The following is a 24186-nucleotide window of genomic DNA, read 5'->3' on the forward strand; positions in this document are numbered from 1 at the left end:
TTATGAGGCAGAAATAAGAGATCTGTGGTCCCATGATGGACTCTACCTGAAAAACACTAGGTACAGTCAAAGAATTACCATCTGGAAAAAGGGAAAATAGCTTTGGTTACAGAAACATGATATATTTGGGAAATATACATGCATGTTGGTCCTTACCTCGAGACAGAAAATTATAATCAAAATCATTACTACTACAGCCAAAGATATTGCCAAGATGATTTTGTTGTTATAGCCATATCCCGGAACTTCTTGTGTTAGGTAAAAACAAACCAACAAAAGAAAAATTTTGTCAAGTAAAACAGATTAGGGGGCTGGGAGTTTGGCCTAGTTGTAGAATGCTTGTCTAGCATAAACGAAGGCCTGGGTTCAACTCCTTAGTACCACGTACATAGAAAAACCTGGAAATGGTGATGTGGATCAAGTGGAAAAGCTCTAGCCTGCAGAAAGCCTAAGACAGCCCTGAGTTCAAGCCCCCTGGAGGATTGTCCAAAAGAGAGAGAGAGAGAGAGAGAGAGAGAGAGAGAGAGAGAGAGAGAGAGAGAGAGAGAGAGAGAGAGAGAGAGATTAGGAGGAAGGAACCATGCAAACCCCAATTCTTTCAGGACAGGAGCTGGCAGGTTCTTATGGGATATGTTAAAAATTAATGTGTTCTATGTCTTACTAATGTGCAAAATTTCTGTGTATTTCACATTCTTTAGACCTACTTCACTCTATGAAGAAGAGTGCAGAAAACTGTCTCATGACTGGCCAAATGACTTTGGACTGGACTAAAACCAGGGCAGTCCTCCTTCAAAGTGTATCTAAAGGATGGGGAAGTCAGGGTTTACAGGTCTATAGCTGTGCTCACCTCACTTGACTCCTTTCTTTCACCTTGAATTTCAGAGCTCTCACTGATATAGTTATCAGTCTTCCACTGGTCCATATCCCAATCAGCTCTTGACACCTTGATTTCTTGCTGTTCACTGAGAAGCTTCATCAGCAAGCCTGTTTTGGAGATGAGCGTGGAACAAGCCATCTGCACTTCAGTCTCAGAGCAGTCAATTTTCAGGGTCCGGATAACATGAGACAGGAGCTTCCTCACATCATTATTGGGAATGAGGGGCCTCAGCTGCTGGTTTAACTGCATTTCAAAATGATCAGCAAAGGATGGAAATTGGGAATGGGTGACTACGGCTTTGATAGGTGAGTCAGTGCTCATGCTGAGGTATTCCCATTGTGCTTCCTTGCCTTCAATTGGCAGCATTACCTTTAATGCAGTCACAGTGGATCCCGGAGTAACAAGATTTTCCTGAACTGTGTTTTTAGGGAGACTTCCTACTGGCACAGGAACATTTTGTGCAGGAATATTTCCTACAAAGCATTTACAATCTGGTGTTTTACAGGAATGTTGTCTATAGAAGGCTTTGAAAGAGCATAGAATTCAGGCAAGGGGTGCTTTTGAGAACTCAGCTCTCCCCATGATGACGAGTCTCCTCCTGAAGGGGAATTTATGAGGCTTCTTACTGCAGAAAATGGAGGCCTGTTTGCAAGCACTGGTCTGAAGCGTGAAGTTTTCTTTCTGACCTTTCCACTCAGTTTGGCCCTGGGTATTCTGTGGGCCACAGAAGAGCCAGTCTTATGAAAGCGGTAATTTTTCTTGGAATAGATGACTGGATTAGAACGCTCCATGTTTTTAACTTTAGAATTTTTGCCTCTTCTAAAACAAACATACTGTAGGCTAACTGTCTTTTTTTCTGACCTCATGTGGGGATTTTAGAGTGGTGGAAAAGGAGTCCCTGCTCTAGCAGCAACAGTCAGCTGAAATCTCTATTTCCCACCCTCATTCACTGAAGGACTGGTGACAGAGAGTTATCCATGCTAGTACTGACCACCTCTGCCTCTGCCAGGCAACTACTTTTGCTGGAGCCGGATGAGACCTCGGGAAGCAAGAGTTCTCTCTACCTTGCATGGAGCCCTCATTGTAAGGCTAGGGGATAGAAATTGATGAGTTCTAGGCTCCTTCCAGTTCTCAGATCCTCACTAAAGATTTAGACTCCCTTTACCTTGAGGACTCTTCACTTCCTTCTGCTGATGTTCTGTGGGAATAAATCTGTTTGGGAAGAAAGCACAATCAGGATTATCCAACATTAAGTACTTTCATGTGCTTATTCCTTTATTTATATATCTTATCTACCCAGGAGGTGGCTTTTATGACTCCAGGAATTCTGCTCCACTAATAGATCTTTTTCTCTTCCACAGGACCTAGCTGAGGGTCGTGTCTGAAACTAGAATTTTAATACGTGGCATTTACTATTTTTTTTGCCAGTCCTGGGCTTTAAGCTCAGGACCTGAGCACTGTCCTTGGACTTTCTCAAGGCTAGAGCTCTACCACTTGAGCCATAGCACTACTTCTGGCTTTTTTTTTCCTATGTAAGTAGTACCGAGGAATCAAACCCGGGTCTTTGTGCATGCCAGGCAGGCACTCTAACACTAGGCCAAACTCCCAGCCCGGCATATACTATTTTAGATAAAATCCAACAGACAATTCCTCATGATAACTCTTAAAACAGTAAAGAAAATGCCCTTTAATCAATTGCAGACTTGCCTCAAGACCAAAACACCAGTATTATTATCAAATTAAAGACAAGATTACTGTCTTTATTACAATTATTACTGTCATGAGGCACTCCTATTGAAGACAACCAATGTAATGAAGACATAAATAGAGCACAAATATTGGAAAGGAACCAAACTATTCTTATTTGTATATGAAATGATGGATAACTAAAAAACGCCTAAGAGAGCAAGTCATTGTTTTTCACACCTGAGGATCAAAGTTTGAAGCCAGTCTGAGCAGGAAAGTACGTGAGACTCTGACATCTAATTACCCACAGAAAAGCTGGATGTAGAAAAAACAAGGAAAACCCAAGAGAATCAACAAATATTATTGACCTAATAACATGAAAGTGAAGTGGGCAGAAACAAAATATGGAGATCAGCACAGAAACAATAGCTCTCCTAGGTTCCCATAGGAATTGGAGATAAAGGAAAGATCTAACTTATAATAGCAATAAAGGAATAGGAAACTACCTTAGAATAAACAACAGTAAAGGTATAAGAAAATCTATGAAATAAAACCTCAAAATCACTGAGCACTGGTGGCTCACACCTGTAATCCTAGCTACTCAAGAGGCTGAGATCTGAGGATCACAGTTCAAAGCCTGCTGAGGGAGGAAACTCAGTAACATTCTTACCTCCAGTTCATTATCTGAAAACTGGAAATAAAGCTGTGGTTATTGTGGTGCAGCACGAGCCTTGAGCAAAAAAACAAAAACAAAAAAAAAAATGAACATTAAGGGATGGCATCCAGGGCCTGAGTACACGCTCTATGACAGACAAAAAAAAAGCAAAAACTTAAAAACCTAGGACCAGAAGGGGTATCAATGTGCATGAAGTAATGCTCCTTCTGCCTGGCGACTGTAACTGTAACTCCTCTATTAATTACAATAAAAAATTAAAAAAAAAACCTAGGACCAGGCATGATGTCATGCCTTTAATCAAAACTGTAAAGCCAGTTCCTGGTGGCTCACACCTAAAAATAACCTACTCAGGAGTGCAGCCTCGGCAGAAAAGTCCCCAAGACTCTTTTCTCCAACTAACCACTATATTGTTTCAAATTAACGGACCTATAAAAGAAAATCCAACAGGATCTCTTTGGGAAGGGAAGGTATTCAAGAAGAGATATGAAGTGGACCCTTACACAACTTAAGAAGTTTTCAAAGGAAGCATTATGAAGCTAACTACTTGGATTAACCATCCTTATTTGCTCTGTTATAAATTAACAGCAAACACTGGTGCTGGTGCAGTAAAGACAGTTGGATCAAAGGAAGAAGTCAATATGGTATTTTAGATCAGTGAAAAATGAATGAACCATTTAATAAGAATTGTTTTATTACAAATGAATACTCATTTAGGATGAAAAAAAGATTCTCTATCTCAGCCATACAAAAACATGAACAAATACCAGAAGGATTAAAGGTATAAATAACAAGGCAGGCTTAGGAAAGCATGAGAGAGAGCCCAAGCTATAAACTAAGAGACAAGGGTGGGGGTAGGCACAGGTGGTGTTGGAAACTAGAAAAATGCACATGCTGTTCCCAGTCCTGGCTCCTCCACTGGATGGTTGCCTTTTTCTTAGTTTGACAAATCCCTCTTTTACATTAACTATCTTAGTGTTTTCAATGGTTTGGGGTGGTTCACATTGGATTTTCATGTTTGAAATATCTCCTGGTATTATTTTCTCTACGGGGAACAGAACAAAAAAGACAGCTTTATTAATAGTCTAATGAATTAGTTTTGCCATTGGGACTTTAAGTTCATCTCTTTCATCTGTAAAACAAGATGAGTGAGATCGTCCCCCAGGGTTGGATGATACAATCTATGGAAACCTTTTTGTCCCTACACTTAGTATCCATAATGACATGGATCTCAGGGTCATGTTGTCGATAGGTATCAAAGGTTTCTGTTTAAAGGACCAGGCACAGAAAGCTCTCTCTGATTGCAAAATTATAAAAAAGAAAATATTGCTTTTATTTTCTCTTAATACTTTTAGGATTTCTTTGTCTGTTTGCTTACATTTACTGAAATGTGAGATTTCCAAAATTTTAGGCTAGAAGAGTAGCTACGTAATACAGCAATTGTTAGCTGGTGGAACATTCACTCAAGGCTGCTTAGCAGAATGCCTCAATTCTTTTTTTGGGGGGGGTGTTAAGGGGCTTGAACTCTGGGGGGTGGTTTTGAACCTCAAACCTCAGATCTCAGCCTCTTGAGTAGCTAGTATGACAGACATGAGCCACCAGGACCCACAATGCCTCAATTCTTTTTTGACCATTACTATCAAATGTGAAGAGAACACTGCATGTTACTGTTCTCACAGAGCTCATCAAAGTAGCAAATAATGAAAACATATAAATGTAAAGACAGTATTGAACTGTACAGAAAAATTAACAACAGTATCTGACTTTATAAAAATCTCTAGGAAATCAGTGAACCACTATGAGATTCACATGGCCTGCCTGAACAAAGGCCAGTGATCAATTACTAATGATCTTTGCCCACTGAACCTATGCTGGTTCCCACTTAGTAAGCATCAAATTCAACTTTATCAAGTGAACTCATTTTTTTTCTGTAGGAGCAGTAATAACTTGTTAGCACAGGAGTAACAATGATACATAGGATTCTATCAGGAAAACACTAAACTGTATACACAGTCAAAGAAATACAATCAGGAAAGCAGAAAAATACTTCTGGTTACAAAAACATGATATATTCTGGAAACATGCATGAATGTTCTTACCTCAATGAGACAGAAAATTATAATCAGAATCAATACTACTACAGTCACAGATATTGCCAAGATGAGTTTGTTGTTATAGCCATATCCCGGAACTTCTTGTGTTAGCTAAAAAAAAAACAAAAAACAAAAAACAACCAAAAAGCAAAAAAAAGGATAATTTTGTTAATTTACAAAGAGAGTAGGAGGAAGAAAATTATTCAAACCCCATTCTTCCAGAAGAAGACCATGGAAATTTCTCAAAGGGTATGTTAAATTTAATGGACTCTATGCCTTACTAATTTGCAGTTTCTCTACAACTTACCTGTAGTTTAAGGTTAACTCCACTCTATAAAGGAGAACAGTGGGGAAATCTGTCATGATCACATGACTTTGGACTGGACCAAGTCCTGGCTGTATCTAAAGGATGGGAAAGTCAGGGCTTGCAGTTCTACAGCTGTACTCACCTCAGTTGACTCTTGCTGTTCACTTTGAACTTCAGTGTTCTCATTGATGTAGTTATCCATTTTCCACTGGTCCATATCCCAATCAGATCTCGATACCTTTACTTCTTGCTGTTCACTGAGAAGCTTCATCAGCAGTCCTGTTCTGGAGATGAGCTTGGAACAGGGTATCTGTACTTCAGCTCTAGGGCAGTCCATTCTCAAGGTCCGGATAAGATGAGACAGGAGCTTTCTCACATCATTATTGGGAATAAGTGGCTTTAGCTGTTGGTTTAACTGCATTTCAAAGTGGTCAGAATATGAGGGAGATTGTGAATGGTGATTATGGCCTTGACAGGTGAGTCAGTACCCATGCTAAGGTATTCCCATTGTGTCTCCTTGCTTTGTTGGATAGACGGCATTAAGTTGAATGCAGTCACACTGGACCCTGGAGCAACAAGATTTTCAGGAATGGTGTTTTTAGGGAGAATTCCTACTGGTACAAGAACATTTTGTGCAAGAATATTTCCTACCAAAGCATTTGTTACAATCTGGTGTTTTACAGGAGTGTTGTCCATAGAAGGTGTTGAAACAGCATAGAATTCTAGAAAAGGGTTCTCTCGAGAACTCAGCTCTCCCCATGATGAAATGTCTCCTTCAGAAGGGAAATTCATGAGGCTTATTACTGCAGAAAATGGAGGCCTATTTACAAGCACTGGTCTGAAGTGTGAAGTTTTCTTTCTGACCTTTCTATTCAGTTTGGCCTTGGGTATTCTGTGGGCCACAGGAGAGCCATTCTTATGAAAATGGTAATTTTTCTTGGAATAGATGACTGGATTAGAACGCTCCATGTTTTTAACTTTAGAATTTGCCTCTTCTAAAACAAACATACTGTAGGCTAACTCTCTGTCTTTTTTTCTGAACTCATGTGGGATTTTTAGAGTGGTGGAAAAGGAGTCTCTGCTCTGTGAGTGATGATTCTGCAAAGAAGAGCCTACTGCCTTATGCTTCTTTATGCATGAGAGCTCTGTGTGCAAGGAGTTTCCCAACAATTTCTTGGGCTCTTGAGCCACATGAGGTGGCTCCAGCTCCCTTGATAGAGGTTTCTCAAGTCTTCTTTTTTTTTTTTTACCAGGGCTCTCCACAAGATTTTGGGCACTCTGTTTTATCCAGCTGCTCACTTCCTTGTAGTGCCTTTTCTGTATGCTTTTTGGCCACTTGTGGTCTCTGTTGGGCCTTGGCAGTCTTTCTTCTTCACTCTCCATTTCTTCCCAGATGCCTACCTGTGGTTTAACACTTTGCACTTTGTGGGGAAAGATTTGACGTTTAAATTTAGGGCCTAAAAGGTTAGGTTGCCTGAATCTTGATGCTTTGTTTTTCTTTTTAACTTTATTGTATTTCCTCTGCCTTTTTGTACCAAACACATTTTTTAGCTGAAGAATCTTCTTTAGTTTAGTTTTATACATAGAGACATCAGATGCCTGCACAACTGGGGTAATCTCTGTATTGAGTTTTAAATCATTTATGGAGTTGTCTCCATTTGGTACATTTGAGAAAAGCAGTTTAGTGAATGGTAAGTCTGTTGAATGTGTATCTATTTCATGTCCTTGTGTGAAATAGGCCAATATATAACTTAGTGCAGTAAAAATATCAGTCTCCTCAGCAATTTCTTGCTGCTCATTCATCAGTCCTGAGTTTGATACATAATTTTTGTCAGAATGTTCCCTCTCTGGTTCAATAGTCAGCTCGGTGCTGGTTTTCTCCTTGCGGGATTTTAGCACTTTCATGAATGTTCCTTCTGGGTTCCCTATTGATGCTTCTTCAACTGTCAGAAAGGAAGAAACTGATAAGAGAAGGCTGATCGCTTCTTGTCACTCTATCACCTCACAACTCAGTTGAATACATTAGGGGTCAGCAAAGATTGGAGTGTCACAGAGACAAAGAACACTTGAAACTTAAAAAATCTTACAGACTCCTTTTCACCATCTGAATGAATAATTATTGGAAGGCAAAGCATTAAGCAGAGACCACAGTCTATTTCCTTCTCTTGGCTCTTATGCGTATGTACAATTAAATTATTTAAGTATACAATCACTACTGAAAACATGACTTTAAGCAGTTCAGAAATGCAGAGATTAACTGGATAAATGAATAAAAATTGTAATTGTTTAGAAATCATCACTGAGGAAAAGTTAAAAATGAACACAATAAATATCAGGCAACAGACTCACGGCAGTGTGTGATGTTTGTCAGCAAGGCACTGTCACAATGTAGCTTGACTGTCTTGCAGATAACCTCAATATTGTTTTTAAATTGGCAGAGACAGCTTGCCATAGTGTGAGGTAAGACCCTATAAATGGAAACCCGAGAATTAAGTTAATGGGCAAAGGGTTACTAAGTGATAGATGAGCCAAAGCAAAGCCAATAACTCCATTTTCCCCCATCTAAGTCGTGTATGTGAGGCAAGCATTCTACCACTAGGACAGACTCCTGGCCCTGTGAGACTCATCTCCAATTAACCACCAGAAAACGAAGTGGGGCTGAGGCTCAAGTGGTAGGGCTGTGGCCTTGAGCTTAAGATCTCAGGGACAAGCCCAGACCCAGAGTTCAAGTCCCAAGACCGGGGTGAGTGGGAGGAGAAGAAATGTATTCATGACTCATTCCTGATTGCTGAAACTGCAACCCCTCTGTATATCAATTGTACAAAGATTATACAAACTAAAACAAAATGATAATGGGTTATAAATAATGTAAAGAAGAATCCATTAATCTATTGTGATACTTAAAAACTGAGAGTATGGCCTTGTGGTAGATTGCTTGCTTAGCATGCATGAAGTTCTGGGTTCAATTCCTGGGTACCCCACATGCAGAAATGCTGGAAGTGGTGCTGTGGCTTACATGGTAGATCACTAGCTTTGAGAAAGCCCAAGGACAGTGCCCAGGCCCTGTCAAATTCAAGCCCCAGAAGTGGCAAAGAGAGAGAGAGAGAGAGAGAGAGAGAGAGAGAGAGAGAGAGAGAGAGAGAGAGAGAGAGAGAGAGAGAGAGAGAGAGAGGAGATGCTATCCTGTGATAGAATAATGCAGCATAAACAATGTAGAGGAATGATCAAATTAGAAAATTAGCTGGACACCAAGAGCTCATCCCTGTAATCCAAGTTACTATGAAGACTGAGATCTGAGGATCACACTTAGAAGCCAGGCTGTGCAGGAAAGTTCATGAGACTCATCTCCAATTAGCTACCAAAACACTGGGTGTGGTGCTATGGTTCAAGGGGCAGAACACTAGTCTTGAGTACAAAGCTCAGGCACAAGGCCCAGGCCCTGAGTTCAAGCTCCGGGTCTGGCCTGAAAAGAAGTCATTTTGTGAGCACTGGCAATAGTCTTGATACAGTATTAGGCAAGAGCATCTTTTGCTCTCCATGTCTTGGATAACACTGATCCTCCATCTTGTGGGTGGGCCTCTTGCTTGGCACCAATTGTATTACATTATCTTAGGTTCAAACAACCTGCAGCCAGGCTTGGAAATGGAGAAACCATCAATTATCAGTGTGTTCAGTGACACCCAGACAGTGACCAATTCTATGTTTTCATTTAGAAGCTATTCTAGAAAAGGTGGAACTTCAGTTCCAGATATAAGATTGGAGGTTTCAGAGGTGGTGGAAGGAGTGGATTGACTGCAAAAGGACTGACTGTGAGCCTTTTATGGGTGATGGGAACACAGTAGTGGTTACATCCATGTGAACTCATCAAACTGTACACTTAAAAACTGTGAAGTTATGGGCCGGGAATGTGGCTTAGTGGTAGAGTGTTTGCCTAACATGCATAAAGCCCTGGGTTTGATTGCTCAGTACCATATGAACAGAAAAAGCCAGAAGTGGTGCTGTGGCTCAGGTGGAAGAGTGCTAGCCTTGAGCAAAAGCGGCTCAAAGGCAGTGTCCAGGCCTTGAGGTCAAGCCCCAGGACTGGAAAAAAAATGCATGTCGTTAACTGTATAAACTGTCACTTTGATAAACTTGATATTAGAAAGAATAAAACCCTGAAAAAAAAGCCAACAAATTGATACAAAAGTAAAAACAATTAACTTACAGTTTTTCCAACGTAAGGGTCAACATGAGGACATTCTCCACTGTTGTCAGTCGCACTTGTGTTGTTCCCATGTCTCTGCAGGAGAAAGCCAGACATTCATGGTAAACCCCAACTCAAATGTTCTTAAAAAAGATCATTTAAGGACCAGGAGTTTAGCCTAGTGCTAGAGTGCTTGCGTAGCATTCACAAAGACCCAGGTTTGATTCTTCAGTACCATATATATAGAGAGAGAAAAAAGCCAGAAGCATGCTGTGGCTCAAGTGGTAGAGCTCTAGCCTTGACAAAGCACAGGCGAGTGCTCAGGTCCTGAGTTCAAGGCCCAGGACTGGCAAAAAAATTCTTGAAGAACATGAGGTTCATTTAATTTCAGCTTCCCTAAGAGTTAGTCAGCTCAATACTTTCTAACTGAAAATTTTGTGTTAACTCATCACGTCATCAAATTAATGATCTTGCCCTAGTATAGAACCATTATCATTCTTTTCTTACCATTATCTTAGCATCTTCACAATACATTCACTATCAGTTTACTTTTGTTTTTCTTCATAAAAGAATGTGTACCATTTATTCCTCTTTGCTCTCTGGAAAAAGTGATGGTTCTACACGTGTTTATCCTTCCACTGTTTTGTTCATTATAAATGGTTTCTTAGTTCTTTCCTTTACCAAAAGTTTTATTCAATTACCTATTAACTAAAATTAACTTTCAGTCTGGGTGCTGGTGGCCCAAGAATGTAATCCTATCTACTCAGGAAGTTGAGATTTGAGAATCAGGGTTGGAATCCAGTGTGAGCAGTAAATTTTGTGAGACTATTATCTCCACTAAACTATCAGAAAAATCTGGAAGTGGTGCTGTTGCTCATGTTGTAGAGTGTTAGCCTTGAGCAAAAGAAGCTCATGGACAGAGCCCAGACCCTGAGGTTCAAGTGCTAGAACCAGTAGTAGAAATGAAAAAAATGACTTTCTTAGGCTCACTGAAAAATATTTAACATTTGGAAAACCTAATCAGGAAGAACAGAAATTATCTCTGAAATACTTACAGATATTTTAATGCTGGCAATTTAAAAAGATAGGAATCTTCAACAGCTGTTAGAGGATTACGATTGAGAATTCTGAAAATGGCAATGGAATTGAAATGATCAACTTTTTCAATTTGAATTATATTCATTTATTTGGTTTATAACTTGTAGGTTTAAAGGAAATCAGAGTCTTTACTCTAGGTCACACTTACAATCCATAAAGCAGACTTTATTTAGAAACTTCCCAGAATTCTAGAAAAGAATATGGAAAAAGAAAAGGTATAGGAGTAGAGAGGTATTGGATAGTTGAGACTGAACCAGGCTTCTAGTACAAAGCACAAAGATCCAGAAGCGTGCAAACTTCTGTGTACCTACAGTTCTCAACACAAAACCAATGCTACTGAACTGAGTGAAAAGTAATAGGCTGTTTTTGGGATATCAGCTGAATGTTCCCTGAAAATATAGCATGACTGAAACTCTATAGTGGGTAAATAATTCAATATGGATAAGGCCTGATTTATACTCCTTTTTCTCTTGTCTCTTAGTGCTCAAGACCAGCTAGCAAGGGTAAGGGCTTTTCCTCAATAATATATAGACTTTCTGCTTTGCAAAGTCCAACAGCTTCTAAAGTCATAGAGTTGGCACTGTGCCAACCAATGAAGTGACTACAAGCATGTGTGTGTGTGTGTGTGTGATGTCAGTTATGGGACTTGAACTCGGGGGGTGGGCTTTTTCCCTGAAATTTTTCACTGAAGCCTGGCATTCCACCACTTTCAGCCATAGTTGTTCTTCTGTTTTTTTGTGGGTTTTTTTCCCTGAGGTTTCATTGGAGGTGAGGGTCCCATGTCTCATGAACTTTTTTGCATGGGCTGGCTTTGAACTGGGATCCTCAGATCTCAGCCTACTGATTAGTTAGGATTATAGGTGTGTACCAATGACTTACAACTGAAAAGATGTTTGAAAATCAGTCCATCTAAGTAAGCTCATACCTATAATTGTAGCTACTCAGAGGCTGAGATTTGAGGATCAAGATTCAAAGCCAGCACAGGCAACCTTGATAGAGATTCCAACTACATCTCAATCCACCACCAACACAAATAAATTTGAAAGAATCCGAATTTACTGATTCACAAGGAGGCAGTCTTTCATAAAGACAAGTTTAGAGGAAAATTTCACTTTGCATCATATTATCCTTTAGGACATTGAACAACAGAGGTTTTTTTCTTTCTGAGATGAAGTTTTAGGTATGTAGCCTACAGTGGTTGCTGTATTCTTTGCCTGGCTATACATCTTGAGCAAGGCTAGATTATAGGTTTTCTACCATGTCTGGCAAACAATGTCCCTTTTGTTTTTTGGTTGGTTTTGGGGCTTGGACTCTGTGCCAGGGTGCTATCCCTGAGCTTTTCAGCTCAAGGCTACCACCCTACCCCTTGAGCAACGCTCCACTTTCAGCCACTTTCAGTTTTTGGTGACTAATTGGAGATAAGTGTCTCCTGAGACTAAAGTGACCGGGTTGGCTTTGAACCTTGATCCTCAGATCTCAGCCTCCTGAGTAGCTAGGATTACAGGCGTGAGCCACTGCACCTGGCTCCAACATTTAGAACTGAAATGAACTAAAAATACATTTCATGTTTAAGGTATTCAAGAAGGAAAAATGTATAGAAATCTGTCAGAAGCCATGTATTTCATTTTTGAATGTATACCCTTTTCTATACCTCAGCGGTTCCTATTGAACAAAGTAATTCACAACTTCAGAGACACATACTTGACAAATAACATTCTGCCTGACTCAGAGAAGTGCCCTGTGTCACCATTAGAAGAAACTGGCACTGAGAAAGCAGCCACACCATTTTGCTCAGTGAAGGACTGGGTGATCAACTTTGCTCTCTGCGCGTCTGCCTCCCAGACATTTGAGTAGTCAGGCATTTGTTCTGCAATGCAGAAGCAATGAATGCTAGCCTCACACATATCAGAGCAGCCATTACCTCCCATGTCAGAGATCATTTGAAGATTACTTGCTTGCTGTCTTCTGTTGCCCTAGCCAAAGTAGGAAAACAAAACCAGGCGGTTGTATGACTTAGTCATATGAGTCACCTAGCCTTCTATACCTTATTTTTACCCTCATTTGAAAAAAATGATTATCATTTAGGGGCAACCACCCAGAACATCACAAGTCAGAATATAGTAAGGACATTGGCATAATTATGTTTTCTGCTACACTATTCACAATAGCCAAGTTATGGAAACAGCCCAAATGCTCTTCAACAGATGGGTAGAGATCAAGAAAATGTGGCACCTACACACAATAGAATTTTACTCATCATTAGAAAGAATAAGGTTGTGTCATTTGCAGGGAAATGGATGGACCTAGATAAACATGTTCAGTGAAGTAAGCCAGGCAGAGAGAGATGGCACACAAGTTGTCTCTCATATGTGGAAGCTAAATTTAAAAATACAACTAGGCATGATAACATGCAGGGAACTGAATGCATTTACACATGCAAAAACTGACTAAAGGAACCGGGTGGGGTGACTCACACCTGTAATCCTAGCTACTCAGGAAGCTGAGATCTGAGGATCACAGTTCAAAGCCAGTCCAGGCACAAAAGAACCTGAGACTCTTATCTGCAATTAACCTATAGAAAACAGGAGGTGGGACTTTCCTTAAGGGTCGGGCAGTAGCCATGAGCTAAGAGTTCAGGAACAGTGTACATACTGAGCTCAAGCCCCATGACTCTCCCACCAAAAAAAAAAAAAAGAAACTAATAATAACAATGAGCATACTTTAAAAAAGGGGGAAAAGTGACTGGGTCATAAAGACATACTTTTGAGAGTTCATATAGTTCTTACACCCAGATAATAAGGATATTAGGTTTTCAACACATAAATAGGGTTTAATTTAGCATGCTTATTTTCTATACCACTTACATGTGGTGTAAAAATGGCATTCCATGCCATGCCTGGAATGTTCCAATGCTCAGTTCTGTGATTAAATTGCAACCAAGATTTCTAAAAAAAAAAAAAAAGACATAAGCCAAAGAAGAACGATAAGAGACATTCTTTCAGAACTTTATCATTTCACAGTGATTCTAATTTACAGACAATGAAACATGATTCTGTTACTTCCCCATGCTTTAAAGAAATCTTCCTATGGACAACACTGGCTGGTTATTTATGCCTCCATATTTACACATTCAGTATCAAGTGATTTTCACTTACGGAGAACAGGTTTTCCCATCACATAATGGGCTGTACAATTCCTTGGGCCTTGTCCTGTACATGCAAGTAGGACACCTGTATCCCTGTAGACATGTGTGTCCACTAGATATCTGTAACATATCCACAGTTGCCAAATGTCTTGTGGGTGCAGTCCACTCGCTGAGAACCATTGCAATGATTCTTGTCTGACTTGTAATGGTTCTTACATTCAACTTTGCTGGTCTAAAACAATTTCACATACACACACACACACACACACAAACACACATGCATACACACACACACACACATATATATGTATAGTGACTTTTCGCTAGCAACATTTTAATCCTGCTGCAAAATAAGATGATATATGTGATATTATAAAGTTCTATTTGCAACTTACACAAACTTCAGAAAAGGCAATGGTTCAAATGTGCGTCTTTCAATTGACTGTATTTTATTGCAGGACAAATCTCTAGAAAAAAGACAGAGGAAAATAGTGCACTCAAAACTATTAGATACCAATGAGGGTGAATAAGTAGTAAACTTTAGGACAGAAAATATTGAATATGCAACAGTTTTAAACAACAAACCTTTGGATTTGGATTTGAACTTCCTTACATCTGAGCACACCTGAAGGATTGATTACCATCAATGAAATACATAACTTTAGATTCTGAAAATTTTGGATAATCTTTCAAGAGAGCAGAAGTACAATTAGGTAATATTTTATATTCTCATCAGACTTGATTCTATAAGTCCAAAGGTTTGAGTTCTGTATATAATTATACTGTAAAGTCCTAGATATTGTTTTTTGTGGGTCATGGGGCTTGGACTCTGAGCCTGAACTCTTGAGCTCTATCAGCTCAAGGCTACCACCCTACCCCTGGGCCTGGGCATTGTTCCTGAGCATTTCAGCTCAAGGCTACTCCCCTACCTGCGAGCCAAGCCTTACTTCGCATTTTCTGGAGGTTAATTGGAGATAAGAATCTCAGGTCCTTTTGTGCACAGGTGGTTTGAACCTTGTCCCTCAGATCATAAATCCTGAGTAGCTAGGATTACAGGCATGAGCCACTCCACCCAGCAAGTCCTATATTTTGTACATATTATATATATATGACATGTAACATATTCATTGCATTCCTGTTCTATGTATAACATATAGGCCTATCCTGGGGCTTAAACTCAGAGCGTTGGACTGTTGCTTGGCTTATTCACTCAGAATCTGGTGTTCTACCACTTGAACCATACCCCACTTTCAGCTATTTGCTGGAAGTACACCTTTTTTTGCCCTCTGCTGCATGCACTGTGGTTTGAGCAATGAAGCCTGTGAATTCTTAAAGGTAGGTCCCTGATTTACTCATCTTTGTGTGCCAATCTAGGCACAGTCAATTTCATCTCCTTTTCATTCGTGAATGATGACGATATACATGCTAGTGTGATATAAATATCTTGTAATGCATTTCAGGGTAGGAAAGCCAGAGGGATGAATTCACGGAAGTTTTCTTCTAAACCATGTTTGAAAGGTGTGGGGCAGAAAGGCCTCAAAAAGTCAATATAAAACTTGCCATCAGGGGGCTGAGAGTTTGGCTTAATGGTAGCGTGCTTGCCTAGCATTCATGAAGTCCTGGGTTCGATTCCTTAGTACCACATCCATAGAAAAAGCCAGAAGTGGTGCTGGGGCTCCAGTGGCAGAGCTCTAGGCTTGAAAAAGACCAAGGACAGTGCTCAGGCCCTGAGTTCAAGCCATGTCTGACTAAAAACAAACAAACTACCAACAACAAAAACTGTCCATCAGGCTGGGAAGGTGGCTTAGTGTTAGAGTGCTTGCTTAGCATTCAGAAAGCCATAGGTCAGATCCCTCAGTACCACATAAACAGACAAACCTAGAAGTAGTGCTGTGCCTCAATTTAGTAGAGTGCTAGTCTAGAGAAAACGAAGATCAGGGATACGCAGAGCCTAGTCCCGGACTTTAAACCCTAGGACTGGCAAAAACAAACCAAAAACATCACCTTAGAACATAGAAGGGTTGATAATGCAAATAATTTTTTTGTGTGTTATCTAAATCTCTTGATACTCTCTTCTATTTTTTTGGCCAGTCCTGGGGCTTGAACTCAGAGCCTGAGCACTGTATTTGAGCTTTCACAAGGCTAGTGCCTTACCACTGAGCCACAGGACCGCTTCCAGTTTTCTAGTGGTTAATTGGAGATAATAGTCTCATGGAATTTCTTGTGCCAGCTGGCTTTGAATCAAGATCCTCATAGCTCAGCCTCCTGATTAGCTGGGAGTACAGGCATGAGCCACCTGTGCCTGGCAGTCTGTGTATTTCTAGACCATTCTCTTATGAGTATCAGCAATTGCTGAGCCATTGCCGAGGTCTTATTACCATTTTTCTCAGGACACTTTTCCCCCATCTATGTGGTGTCTGTATAGTTAAACTCATAATGAATAGTAAGTATTTATTAGAGATGAGACAGACAGAATTACTTCCACAACTCACAGAGATTTCAGTAATTAATTTGAATATGTATTTTATACATAATTAGTCACAAATATTAATGATGTGATAAACTTACTAACTTACAAATATTCAAGGGATAGGAGGCCTTCAAATGTATCCTTATGTAATTCAGTGAGGCGATTTTCGCTGAGAATTCTGGAAGATAAAAAGGTCATTTCTGGATCTAAATTCATCCAGCATTGGGGACTATATTGAATAGAGAAAGTATGGAAAAAAGAAGGCTGGCATTTTCTGTTGCCTAGAGTATATTGTGGCACAACTTTCTTGAGGACAATTACCATTTCATGTCCACAGAATGATGGTTCACAAAGTAGTATGTATGTGAATGTTCAGTAGCCATGACTGCAACAATCTGCAACTGCAGGTCTATAAATGCAGGTCAACATGCAACTGGGCATGGTCTATAAATACTATGGGAGGTACTAAATCAAGCATGAGACATCCACACTATGAAATATCATGCAGAAGATGAAAGGAATAGGATAATCTTTTATATATGTACAGGAATGTTAACATTCAAAGCAGATAGCATGATATATGCAAGATGCACGATGTTACCATTTCTATAAGAAGTAAACAGGCAGTAAGAAAATGATACCACAAACCTATTCTACTATATGCAAAAGTAATATATATATACATATATATAGAACAAAATGGTATAAAACTGCCTGGGAAAATAGATCTACTATAATCATTTCAGGTATACTTTTTACTATGTTATTTCATTTGCATATATGATGAAAATAAGCATGCCTCACTTGTACAATAGATAATAACTTCAACTTGCCATATACTTAATTCAAAGAGGGTCCATGAAATTTATTTTGCATGATAGAAAATAAGGCTTCATCATGCATGTGAGACAAGTACTCTGCCACTTAATAATACCCTGAGTACCCATAAAGCTTAATGTTTCAAACAATTACAGAATTTCAGTCAGTAGAGGTTGATCAGGGTGTGGAGGTTCTCTCAGAGGAATTCTCTTCAAAATTTGGGACCAAAGCTAAGCACAGTGCCTCACACCTGTAAGCCTAGCTACTCAGGAGGCTGAGATCTGAGGATCATGAGTCAAAGCCAGCCCAGGTACTAAAGTCCGTGAGACTCTTATCTCTAATTAGTCACTAGAAAAAACAAAGATAGGCTGAGGCTCAAGGAGTAGAGCAGTAGCCTTGAGCAGAAGAGCTCAGGGACATTGCCCAGGCCCAGTTGTAGGGCAATAGCTTTGAGCTAAAGAGCTCAGGGACATGGCCCAGGCAGATGACCTACAAAAAAATAATTCTAGACCAACAGGGGCTCAACAGTACAGTGTTTTATTTATATTTGGAGAGAATATACTCACAGTTTCCCAGTCCAACGGTACAATCTCCATATATTTTCTTCAATATAAGAAATATCATTTCCTTGGAAAATTCTATTGAGAAATAATTTATATCCATAAATAAGCAGGAATAGAAAGATCAGAATGAGAGAGTCATTGCTAACTCAGAAGGCGTGATTAAATGCAGAAGAAAGACCCCACATTTTCTATATTATGAAGCCCCGAGTTTCCTCACAGTTTATACAATAATAAAGAAACAGAGTGACCAGTCACCAGTGGCTTATACCTGTAATCCTAGCCACTCAAGACGCTGAGATCTCATGATCACCTTGTAAGCTAGCCTAGGCAAGAAACTGTGAGACTCAATTCCAAATAACCACCAAGAAAACCTGGAAATGGCACAATGGCTCCAAGTACTGGAGTGCAACTAGCATTGAGTGAAATAGCTCAGCGATATGTTTGTCAACAAGAAAGAGAGGAAGAAGGAGGAGGAGGAGGAGGAGGAGGAGGAGGAGGAGGAGGAAGAGGAGGACGAAGAGGAGGAGGAGGAGAGGAGGAGGAGGAGGAGCAGCAGCATGAGGAGGAGGAAGAAGAAGAGGAGGAGGAAGGAAAGGAAAGGAAAAGATAAAAATATTGGTTGAAAAAAAAATTTTGTGTGTACCTGCTTCTTCTCTGTTCTTCCTTTTAGAGCATGCTATGATTTTCTATGTGCATGTGAATTTCTTTGAATCAGTATCTTCTTGGAAAAAGACAAAGGGCAACCTCAAATAAAAGTCTGGAGAATGAATACAATACAAAGAGGAGGACAAGGAAAGTTGAGAAGTGTAAAGTAAAAGCCAACAGGGCACAGCGTGGCTCAGGCCTGTAATCCTACCTACTCAGGAAGCTGAGATCTGAGGACTGCAGTTCAAAGCCAGCCCAGGCAGAAAAGCCCATGACCTTCTTATCTCCATTAATCACTAGAAAAGTGGAACACTGTGACTGAAAGTTTTAAAGCAGTAGTCTTGAGCAGAAGAGCTCAGGAACAGTGCCAGGCCCTGAGATCAAAGCCCTAGGACTGACCAAACATAAAAGAAGAAAACAGAGGTAAACATCACTCAATCACGTTTGGAGAGAAGAGGAAGATCTTGAGACAAGAATGTCAGGCAGAATGCCCAGCACAAAGGAGGTAAGTGATACTTGCAAGACAGTGAAAAGTTGCTTCTTGGGGTCAATATCTGGCACGGGAACGTGGCGGAGCTTCTGCCCTGGGCTGAGATCCACACAGGACAGTGTCTGGTCTTGGCAGTTACAGAGTGAACATAAGTTGGTGCTTGGAAGAGCATTGTGTTCAGTGTGCACCGCTAAAGCATTTTCTGTGGTGGATGTTGAAAAATGAGTTGTAGTACGTTGTTGCAGACTCAAAGTTTTAGCTGTGACTTGAGTCAGGGTTGGATGCTGAGTCTGAATCTGGTGTGGATGTGGAAGTGTCACCGGCCTTTGCTTTGGAGGAAGAGTTGTAGCATTCTTCAGGGTAGTACCATGTGCAGCCTTTGTAGATGATGACATTGGCTGACGTCCTGATGTTGTAGGATGAGTTACATTCTTCCAGTGAGGCTGAGTTGAGGTCCTCTGCCTAGCCGGAGTTGGAGTCTTTGGCTGAGCCATAGTTGGGGCCTTCTGTTTAGGCTGAGTTACAGCCTTCCATATAGGCTGGGCCAGTGTCTCCTGCTGATGCTGAGTTGTGGTATCTTGTGGAAGCTTTGTTTTGGTTTCCTGCAGATGCTGAGTTGGGGTCTCCTGTAGAAGCTGAGTTTTGTTTTCCTGCAGGTTCTGAGTTGGAGTCTTTTGCCCAGGCTGTGCTGGAGTCCCCTGCAGGGATTGTTCTACAGTGGCCTGCAAAGACTGTGCTGGAATCTCCTGCAGAGGTAGTGTTAGGGACTCCTGTAGAGGTGGAGTGGGAATCTCCTGTGAAAATAGAGTTGAAGTCTCCTGCAGATATTGAGTTGGGGTCCACTGTGGATGGTGAGTTGGGGTCCCCTGTGGATGGTGAGTTGGGGTCCCCTGTGGATGGTGAGTTGGGGTCGCCTGTGGATGGTGTGTTAAAGTCTCCTGCAAATTCTGAGTTGGGGTCTCCTGCAGATATTGAGTTGAAATCTCATAGAGATGGTGAGTTGGGGTCGCCTGTGGATGGTGAGTTGGGGTCCCCTGCGGATGGTGAGTTGAAATCTCCAGTGGATGGTGAGTTGAAGTCTCCTGCAGATACTGAGTTATAGTCTCCAGTGGATGGTGAGTTGGGGTCCCATGTGGATGGTGAGTTGGGGTCCCCTGCGGATGGTGAGTTGAAATCTCCAGTGGATGGTGAGTTAGAGTTGCCTGTGGATGGTGAGTTGTGGTCTCCTGCAGATGGTGAGACAGAAGCTTCTCAGTAGTCTGGGTTGGGATCTCTTGCACATGCTGAGTTGGAGTCTCCAGCAGAGATTGAGTTGAAATCTCCTGCCAGGGCTGTGTAGTGGTCTCCTGCAGAGCCTCACTTGAGGTTTCCTGCAAAGGCTCAGTTGGGACCTTCTGCATAGTTGAAGGAAGTTTGATCTTTGTTGTAGGTTGTGAAGTTAGATTTCCATCCTGGATGTGAAGTGGAAATGTCATTTGAGGAGGAGCTGTAGTCTCCGACAGGGATGGAGAATATTCAGCCTCAGAAGTGGGTTCTGAAATTACGGAAAGCAGTAGGTCCACTGGTTCAAATGTGACCTTGTGTGTCACTGGACTCTGGGTTGGAGCAGGAGCTGTGATGGAAAATGGGGCTGGGGATGTAAACTTCGTGGGTGGTGTTGAATGGTCAGTTAAGGTCTCCTGTATGGTTGGAGAAAGTCCAACCTCCATATTAAATTCTGGGGTTAAGGTAATTTCCACATCAAAAGGTTGAACTGTGACTTCAGTCAGATTTGGATGCTGAGACTGAATCATCTCTGTGTGTAGAAGGGTTACCTCGGGGTGTTCTGCAGAAGGACTTGTTGTCTCCTTCACAGATGAAAAATGTTCATACTCTGTGGCAGGGTTTGGAGTTACTGTAACTTCCACATCAAATTGTTGGAATGTCACATTGGGCAATGCAGAATGCTGAGTTTCATTCTCATCTGTTATGAGAACTGTCAGCCCCTGATATTCTTCTGGTTGTGATACAACCTTCGTAGGGGGCTTTGTAGACTGACTTGGGGTCTCATCTACTGTTGGTGAAAGTTCATCTTCTACAATAGCTTGTACAGTTACTGTCAGTTGGATGTCCACAGGTTGAATTGTTACCCGAGAGCGCTTTTTCAAGTTTTTAACAAGTTTAGCTGTAGCAGAGAGTTCTGGAATAATTGTGAGTTCCACGTCCAAAGGTTGAGATGTGACACTGGGTAATACTGGGCTCTGAGCTGAATCTGGATCTGGTGTGGGAACTGTCATCTCATAATTCACTGGAGGTGCTGCTGTCTCATGAGGTGGCAATGGAAGCTGAGCTGGACCTGCATCTTGAGTTGAAGAGAGTTCTACGTCTACTGGAGTCTCTAAAGGCTGAGGTAAAGCTGGCTGCAGCACTGGAGAGGGTTCCACCTTCTCAGGGAGTTGGGCAGGCTGAGATGGAGCCACTGGAAAAGTTGCAGAGGTATTTTCCTGCTTGTGGAAATCTGGAGTGTGAGTTGCAGTCTCTTGCTGGAGTGAAGGAGGGTCAACATTTTCAGGGACTTTAGGAGGCTGGGAAGGGAAACCAGACTGAGTTGGAGAAAAGTTAGCAACTGTAGTCTGTGGAGTTATGGTCAACTCCAGGTCCACATGTTTCACTGTGGTTTTAGGTGACATTAGTTCATTAGAACCTTTGAACATCATTTCCAGATCTGGAGTTGAAAATCCCCAGCTTTCTGAATGTGAAGGAGGATTTGAGTCCATACTGGACGCTGTTGACTGAATTGGAAGTCCTTGCTGGCTTGATGGAGGTTCAGCATTCTCAGGGGGTTTGGGGAGCAGAGTTGTGATCTCTTGCTGCATTGGAGAAGGTTTCTCAGGCAGCTCTTCAGGCTGTGGCAACATTCCTTGATAGACTGGAGATTGTTGATGCAATGCAGGTGGTCTTTCTGGAAGACCTGTAACCTCATTCTGGTCTTTCAAACCACCAGACTGTTCAGAGATCACTGAGGACTGATCAGCAACCCCCTGTTCATTTGAATTTTTAAGTTCAAAATCATTCATCTCCTGAGGCTTAACAGTGTCATTCTGTAATGTAGGTAGAACTTGTTCTTGATTATGTGGAGATTGACCTATAATTTCATTAGGAAACTCTGGAGGCTGAGGTGGCACCTCTAACTCTGCAGGCTGGGATGGAGGTTTAACCTCATCAGAGGTCTGTGTATTCTCTGCTGTGGCTTCCAGTTGGACAGAGGGCTTCTCCTGTGCAACTGGAGGTACAGTCTCTTCTTGAAATGATACAGGTACAACTACTTCTGAAGGCTCTGGTGGCAGAGTTGGGTGTTCCTGCTGGGTTACAGAAAATCCCATATTATTCACTGGCACAGAGGGATAAGCTTGGGCCTCATTGGGGTTTGGAGAACTCCCCCACTCAACCATCCGCTGTGGTGTTATGGTAATCACCACATCTGGAGGTTTACCAGTCACACCCAAGTTTGAATACTGAGATTCATTCAGACCTGAAGGTGAAACTGTCCATTCATGCTGCTCAGAAGACTGAGCTGGTTGTTCCTGCTGAGTTAGAGAAGATTCAAACTCCCCATCATGCTCTGAAGCCTGAGGTGGGGCTGCAGGCTGCATTCCAGAAGGCTGATTCTCCCCAAGAGACTCAGAAGGCTGAGATGCTTGCTCTTGCTCACTGAAAGAGGGTTCTACCTCTTCTCCATAACCTGCAGGACCAGCTAGAGCCTCACTGGGGGCCAGAGACAACTCAGTCTCCTGGTTAGGCACTGAAGTGAAGGTAATTGTCACATCTGGGGGCTTATCTGTAACATAGGAGACATTGGCATGGTGAGCTTGGGCCTCTCCTGGAGAGTGAACTGTCAGCTGGTGGTTTGGTCGACTTGCATCTATGCCCTCCACGGGGGACTCAGGAGCTTGAACGGGAGCCTCATGCTCAACTGGAGGTGTGACTTCCTCCAAAGGCTTTTCAGGCTGAGCTGGGGCTTCCAGGTGGCTTTCCAAAAGTTCTCCAAATGCTGGGAGCTCTGAAGGCTGACCTGGCACCTCTTGCTGGGTAGTTGACAGTTCTTCCTGCTGAGGTCTCCCTGGAGGCTGGGCTGGGGTCTGTTGCTGACGTGGAGTGGTGAAGGTAATCTGCACATCTGCAGGCTGAAGTGTGACATTTGGTGAGGTTGAATGCTGAGTTTTATTGCTGCTTGGAAATGGAACCCGTCCATCCTCATGCACCGATTTCATAATAACCTCTTCGTTAACACGCAGTTGTTCTTGAGCCACAAGGGACTGGAGCTTCTCAGGAGTCCCCGGGTTTTGAGTATGGGTGTGCAGCTGGAACTGAGAAGATTCACCTTGTTCGAGCGGTTCTGGAAGTTCATCTGCCTTCTCTTGTGCTTTCTGAGGCATGCTGTCACCATAATCCATATTTATACTGGATCTACTGGGATTCTGCAAACTGGTTTTCAGTTCCTACCAGAAGCTCATGTACTTGCCGTCTCTGCCTAAGTAGCCACCTCCTGACTAGATCCTTTTTCCGGGTCTGGGGTGAAAGAACAAATGGTTTTTCTTGTGCACTCGGAGTGTACAGAGGTGGAACATGCATTTGCAGTGATGGCTGTTCTGAAGCCTCAGCTAGAGCAATGTGCTGTGTGTCCCTTTGGAGTGGACGAGGCATGGCCTGCTTGTGGTCCTCACCTGGCTCTGGCACCGTCCCTGGGAGTCTGTCCTGCAGACTCAACTCCTCTGGCAGATCCTGACGAGAAGCAGGAAACTGACCTGACCCAGGAGGTTGCTGTGCAGCAGCATCTGTCCTGCGCAATGTGAGCATCCTAGGAGTGGGCTCCTGAGGTCCCGTTCTTCCCTGCTGGTCAGGGGTGCCGGGCGCCGCAACTGGTGCCGAGACCCGGGACCTGCGGAGGGGCCGAAGAGGATCCAGAACTTGACACGTGAAGAGGACTCTTTCTAGGTATGTTGTTCTGGGAGATTCCTGTCTGGGTGCTTAATTAAGCACCAGGATAGTCTCTCGGAGTCATCGTACAGGGAAGGAGAGACCACCAAGAGTGGGGTAAAATATAAGAGAAAACAAAAGAAAAGGATTGAGGGACTGCAGCCCTCACAAAGTACAGTGC

At 41.9% G+C, this 24186-nt stretch overlaps 2 protein-coding genes and 1 long non-coding RNA gene across 3 annotated transcripts in view; 1 reads left to right on the forward strand and 2 right to left on the reverse strand.

Moving 5' to 3' along the window:
* LOC150050778 (uncharacterized) overlaps window positions 1-24186 on the forward strand; it is a 72562-nt gene that overhangs the window by 41524 nt on the left and 6852 nt on the right. The gene's annotated exons all lie outside the window — the stretch shown is intronic.
* The window catches only part of LOC150050782 (leucine-rich repeat-containing protein 37A2-like), a 106867-nt gene continuing 83570 nt past the window's right edge, over window positions 890-24186 (reverse strand). Inside the window, 12 exon segments of the mRNA XM_090349364.1 lie at window positions 890-984; window positions 2043-2089; window positions 5336-5440; window positions 5779-6110; window positions 6113-7579; window positions 7986-8104; window positions 9841-9915; window positions 10875-10946; window positions 13782-13862; window positions 14458-14529; window positions 16639-16710; window positions 17918-17989. Coding sequence (XP_090205490.1) covers window positions 960-984; window positions 2043-2089; window positions 5336-5440; window positions 5779-6110; window positions 6113-7579; window positions 7986-8104; window positions 9841-9915; window positions 10875-10946; window positions 13782-13801 — 2262 coding nt within the window. The 5' untranslated portion in view covers window positions 13802-13862; window positions 14458-14529; window positions 16639-16710; window positions 17918-17989 and the 3' untranslated portion in view covers window positions 890-959.
* LOC150050783 (uncharacterized) lies at window positions 18401-24005 on the reverse strand. The gene has a single exon (XM_090351448.1). The coding sequence runs from the start codon at window positions 23480-23482 to the stop codon at window positions 18998-19000; it is 4485 nt and encodes a 1494-aa protein (XP_090207574.1). The 5' UTR covers window positions 23483-24005; the 3' UTR covers window positions 18401-18997.

The sequence above is a fragment of the Megascapheus bottae genome, chromosome 17, assembly GCF_031878675.1.
Source record: "Megascapheus bottae isolate mThoBot1 chromosome 17, mThoBot2.hap1, whole genome shotgun sequence".
Lineage (NCBI taxonomy): Eukaryota > Metazoa > Chordata > Mammalia > Rodentia > Geomyidae > Megascapheus > Megascapheus bottae.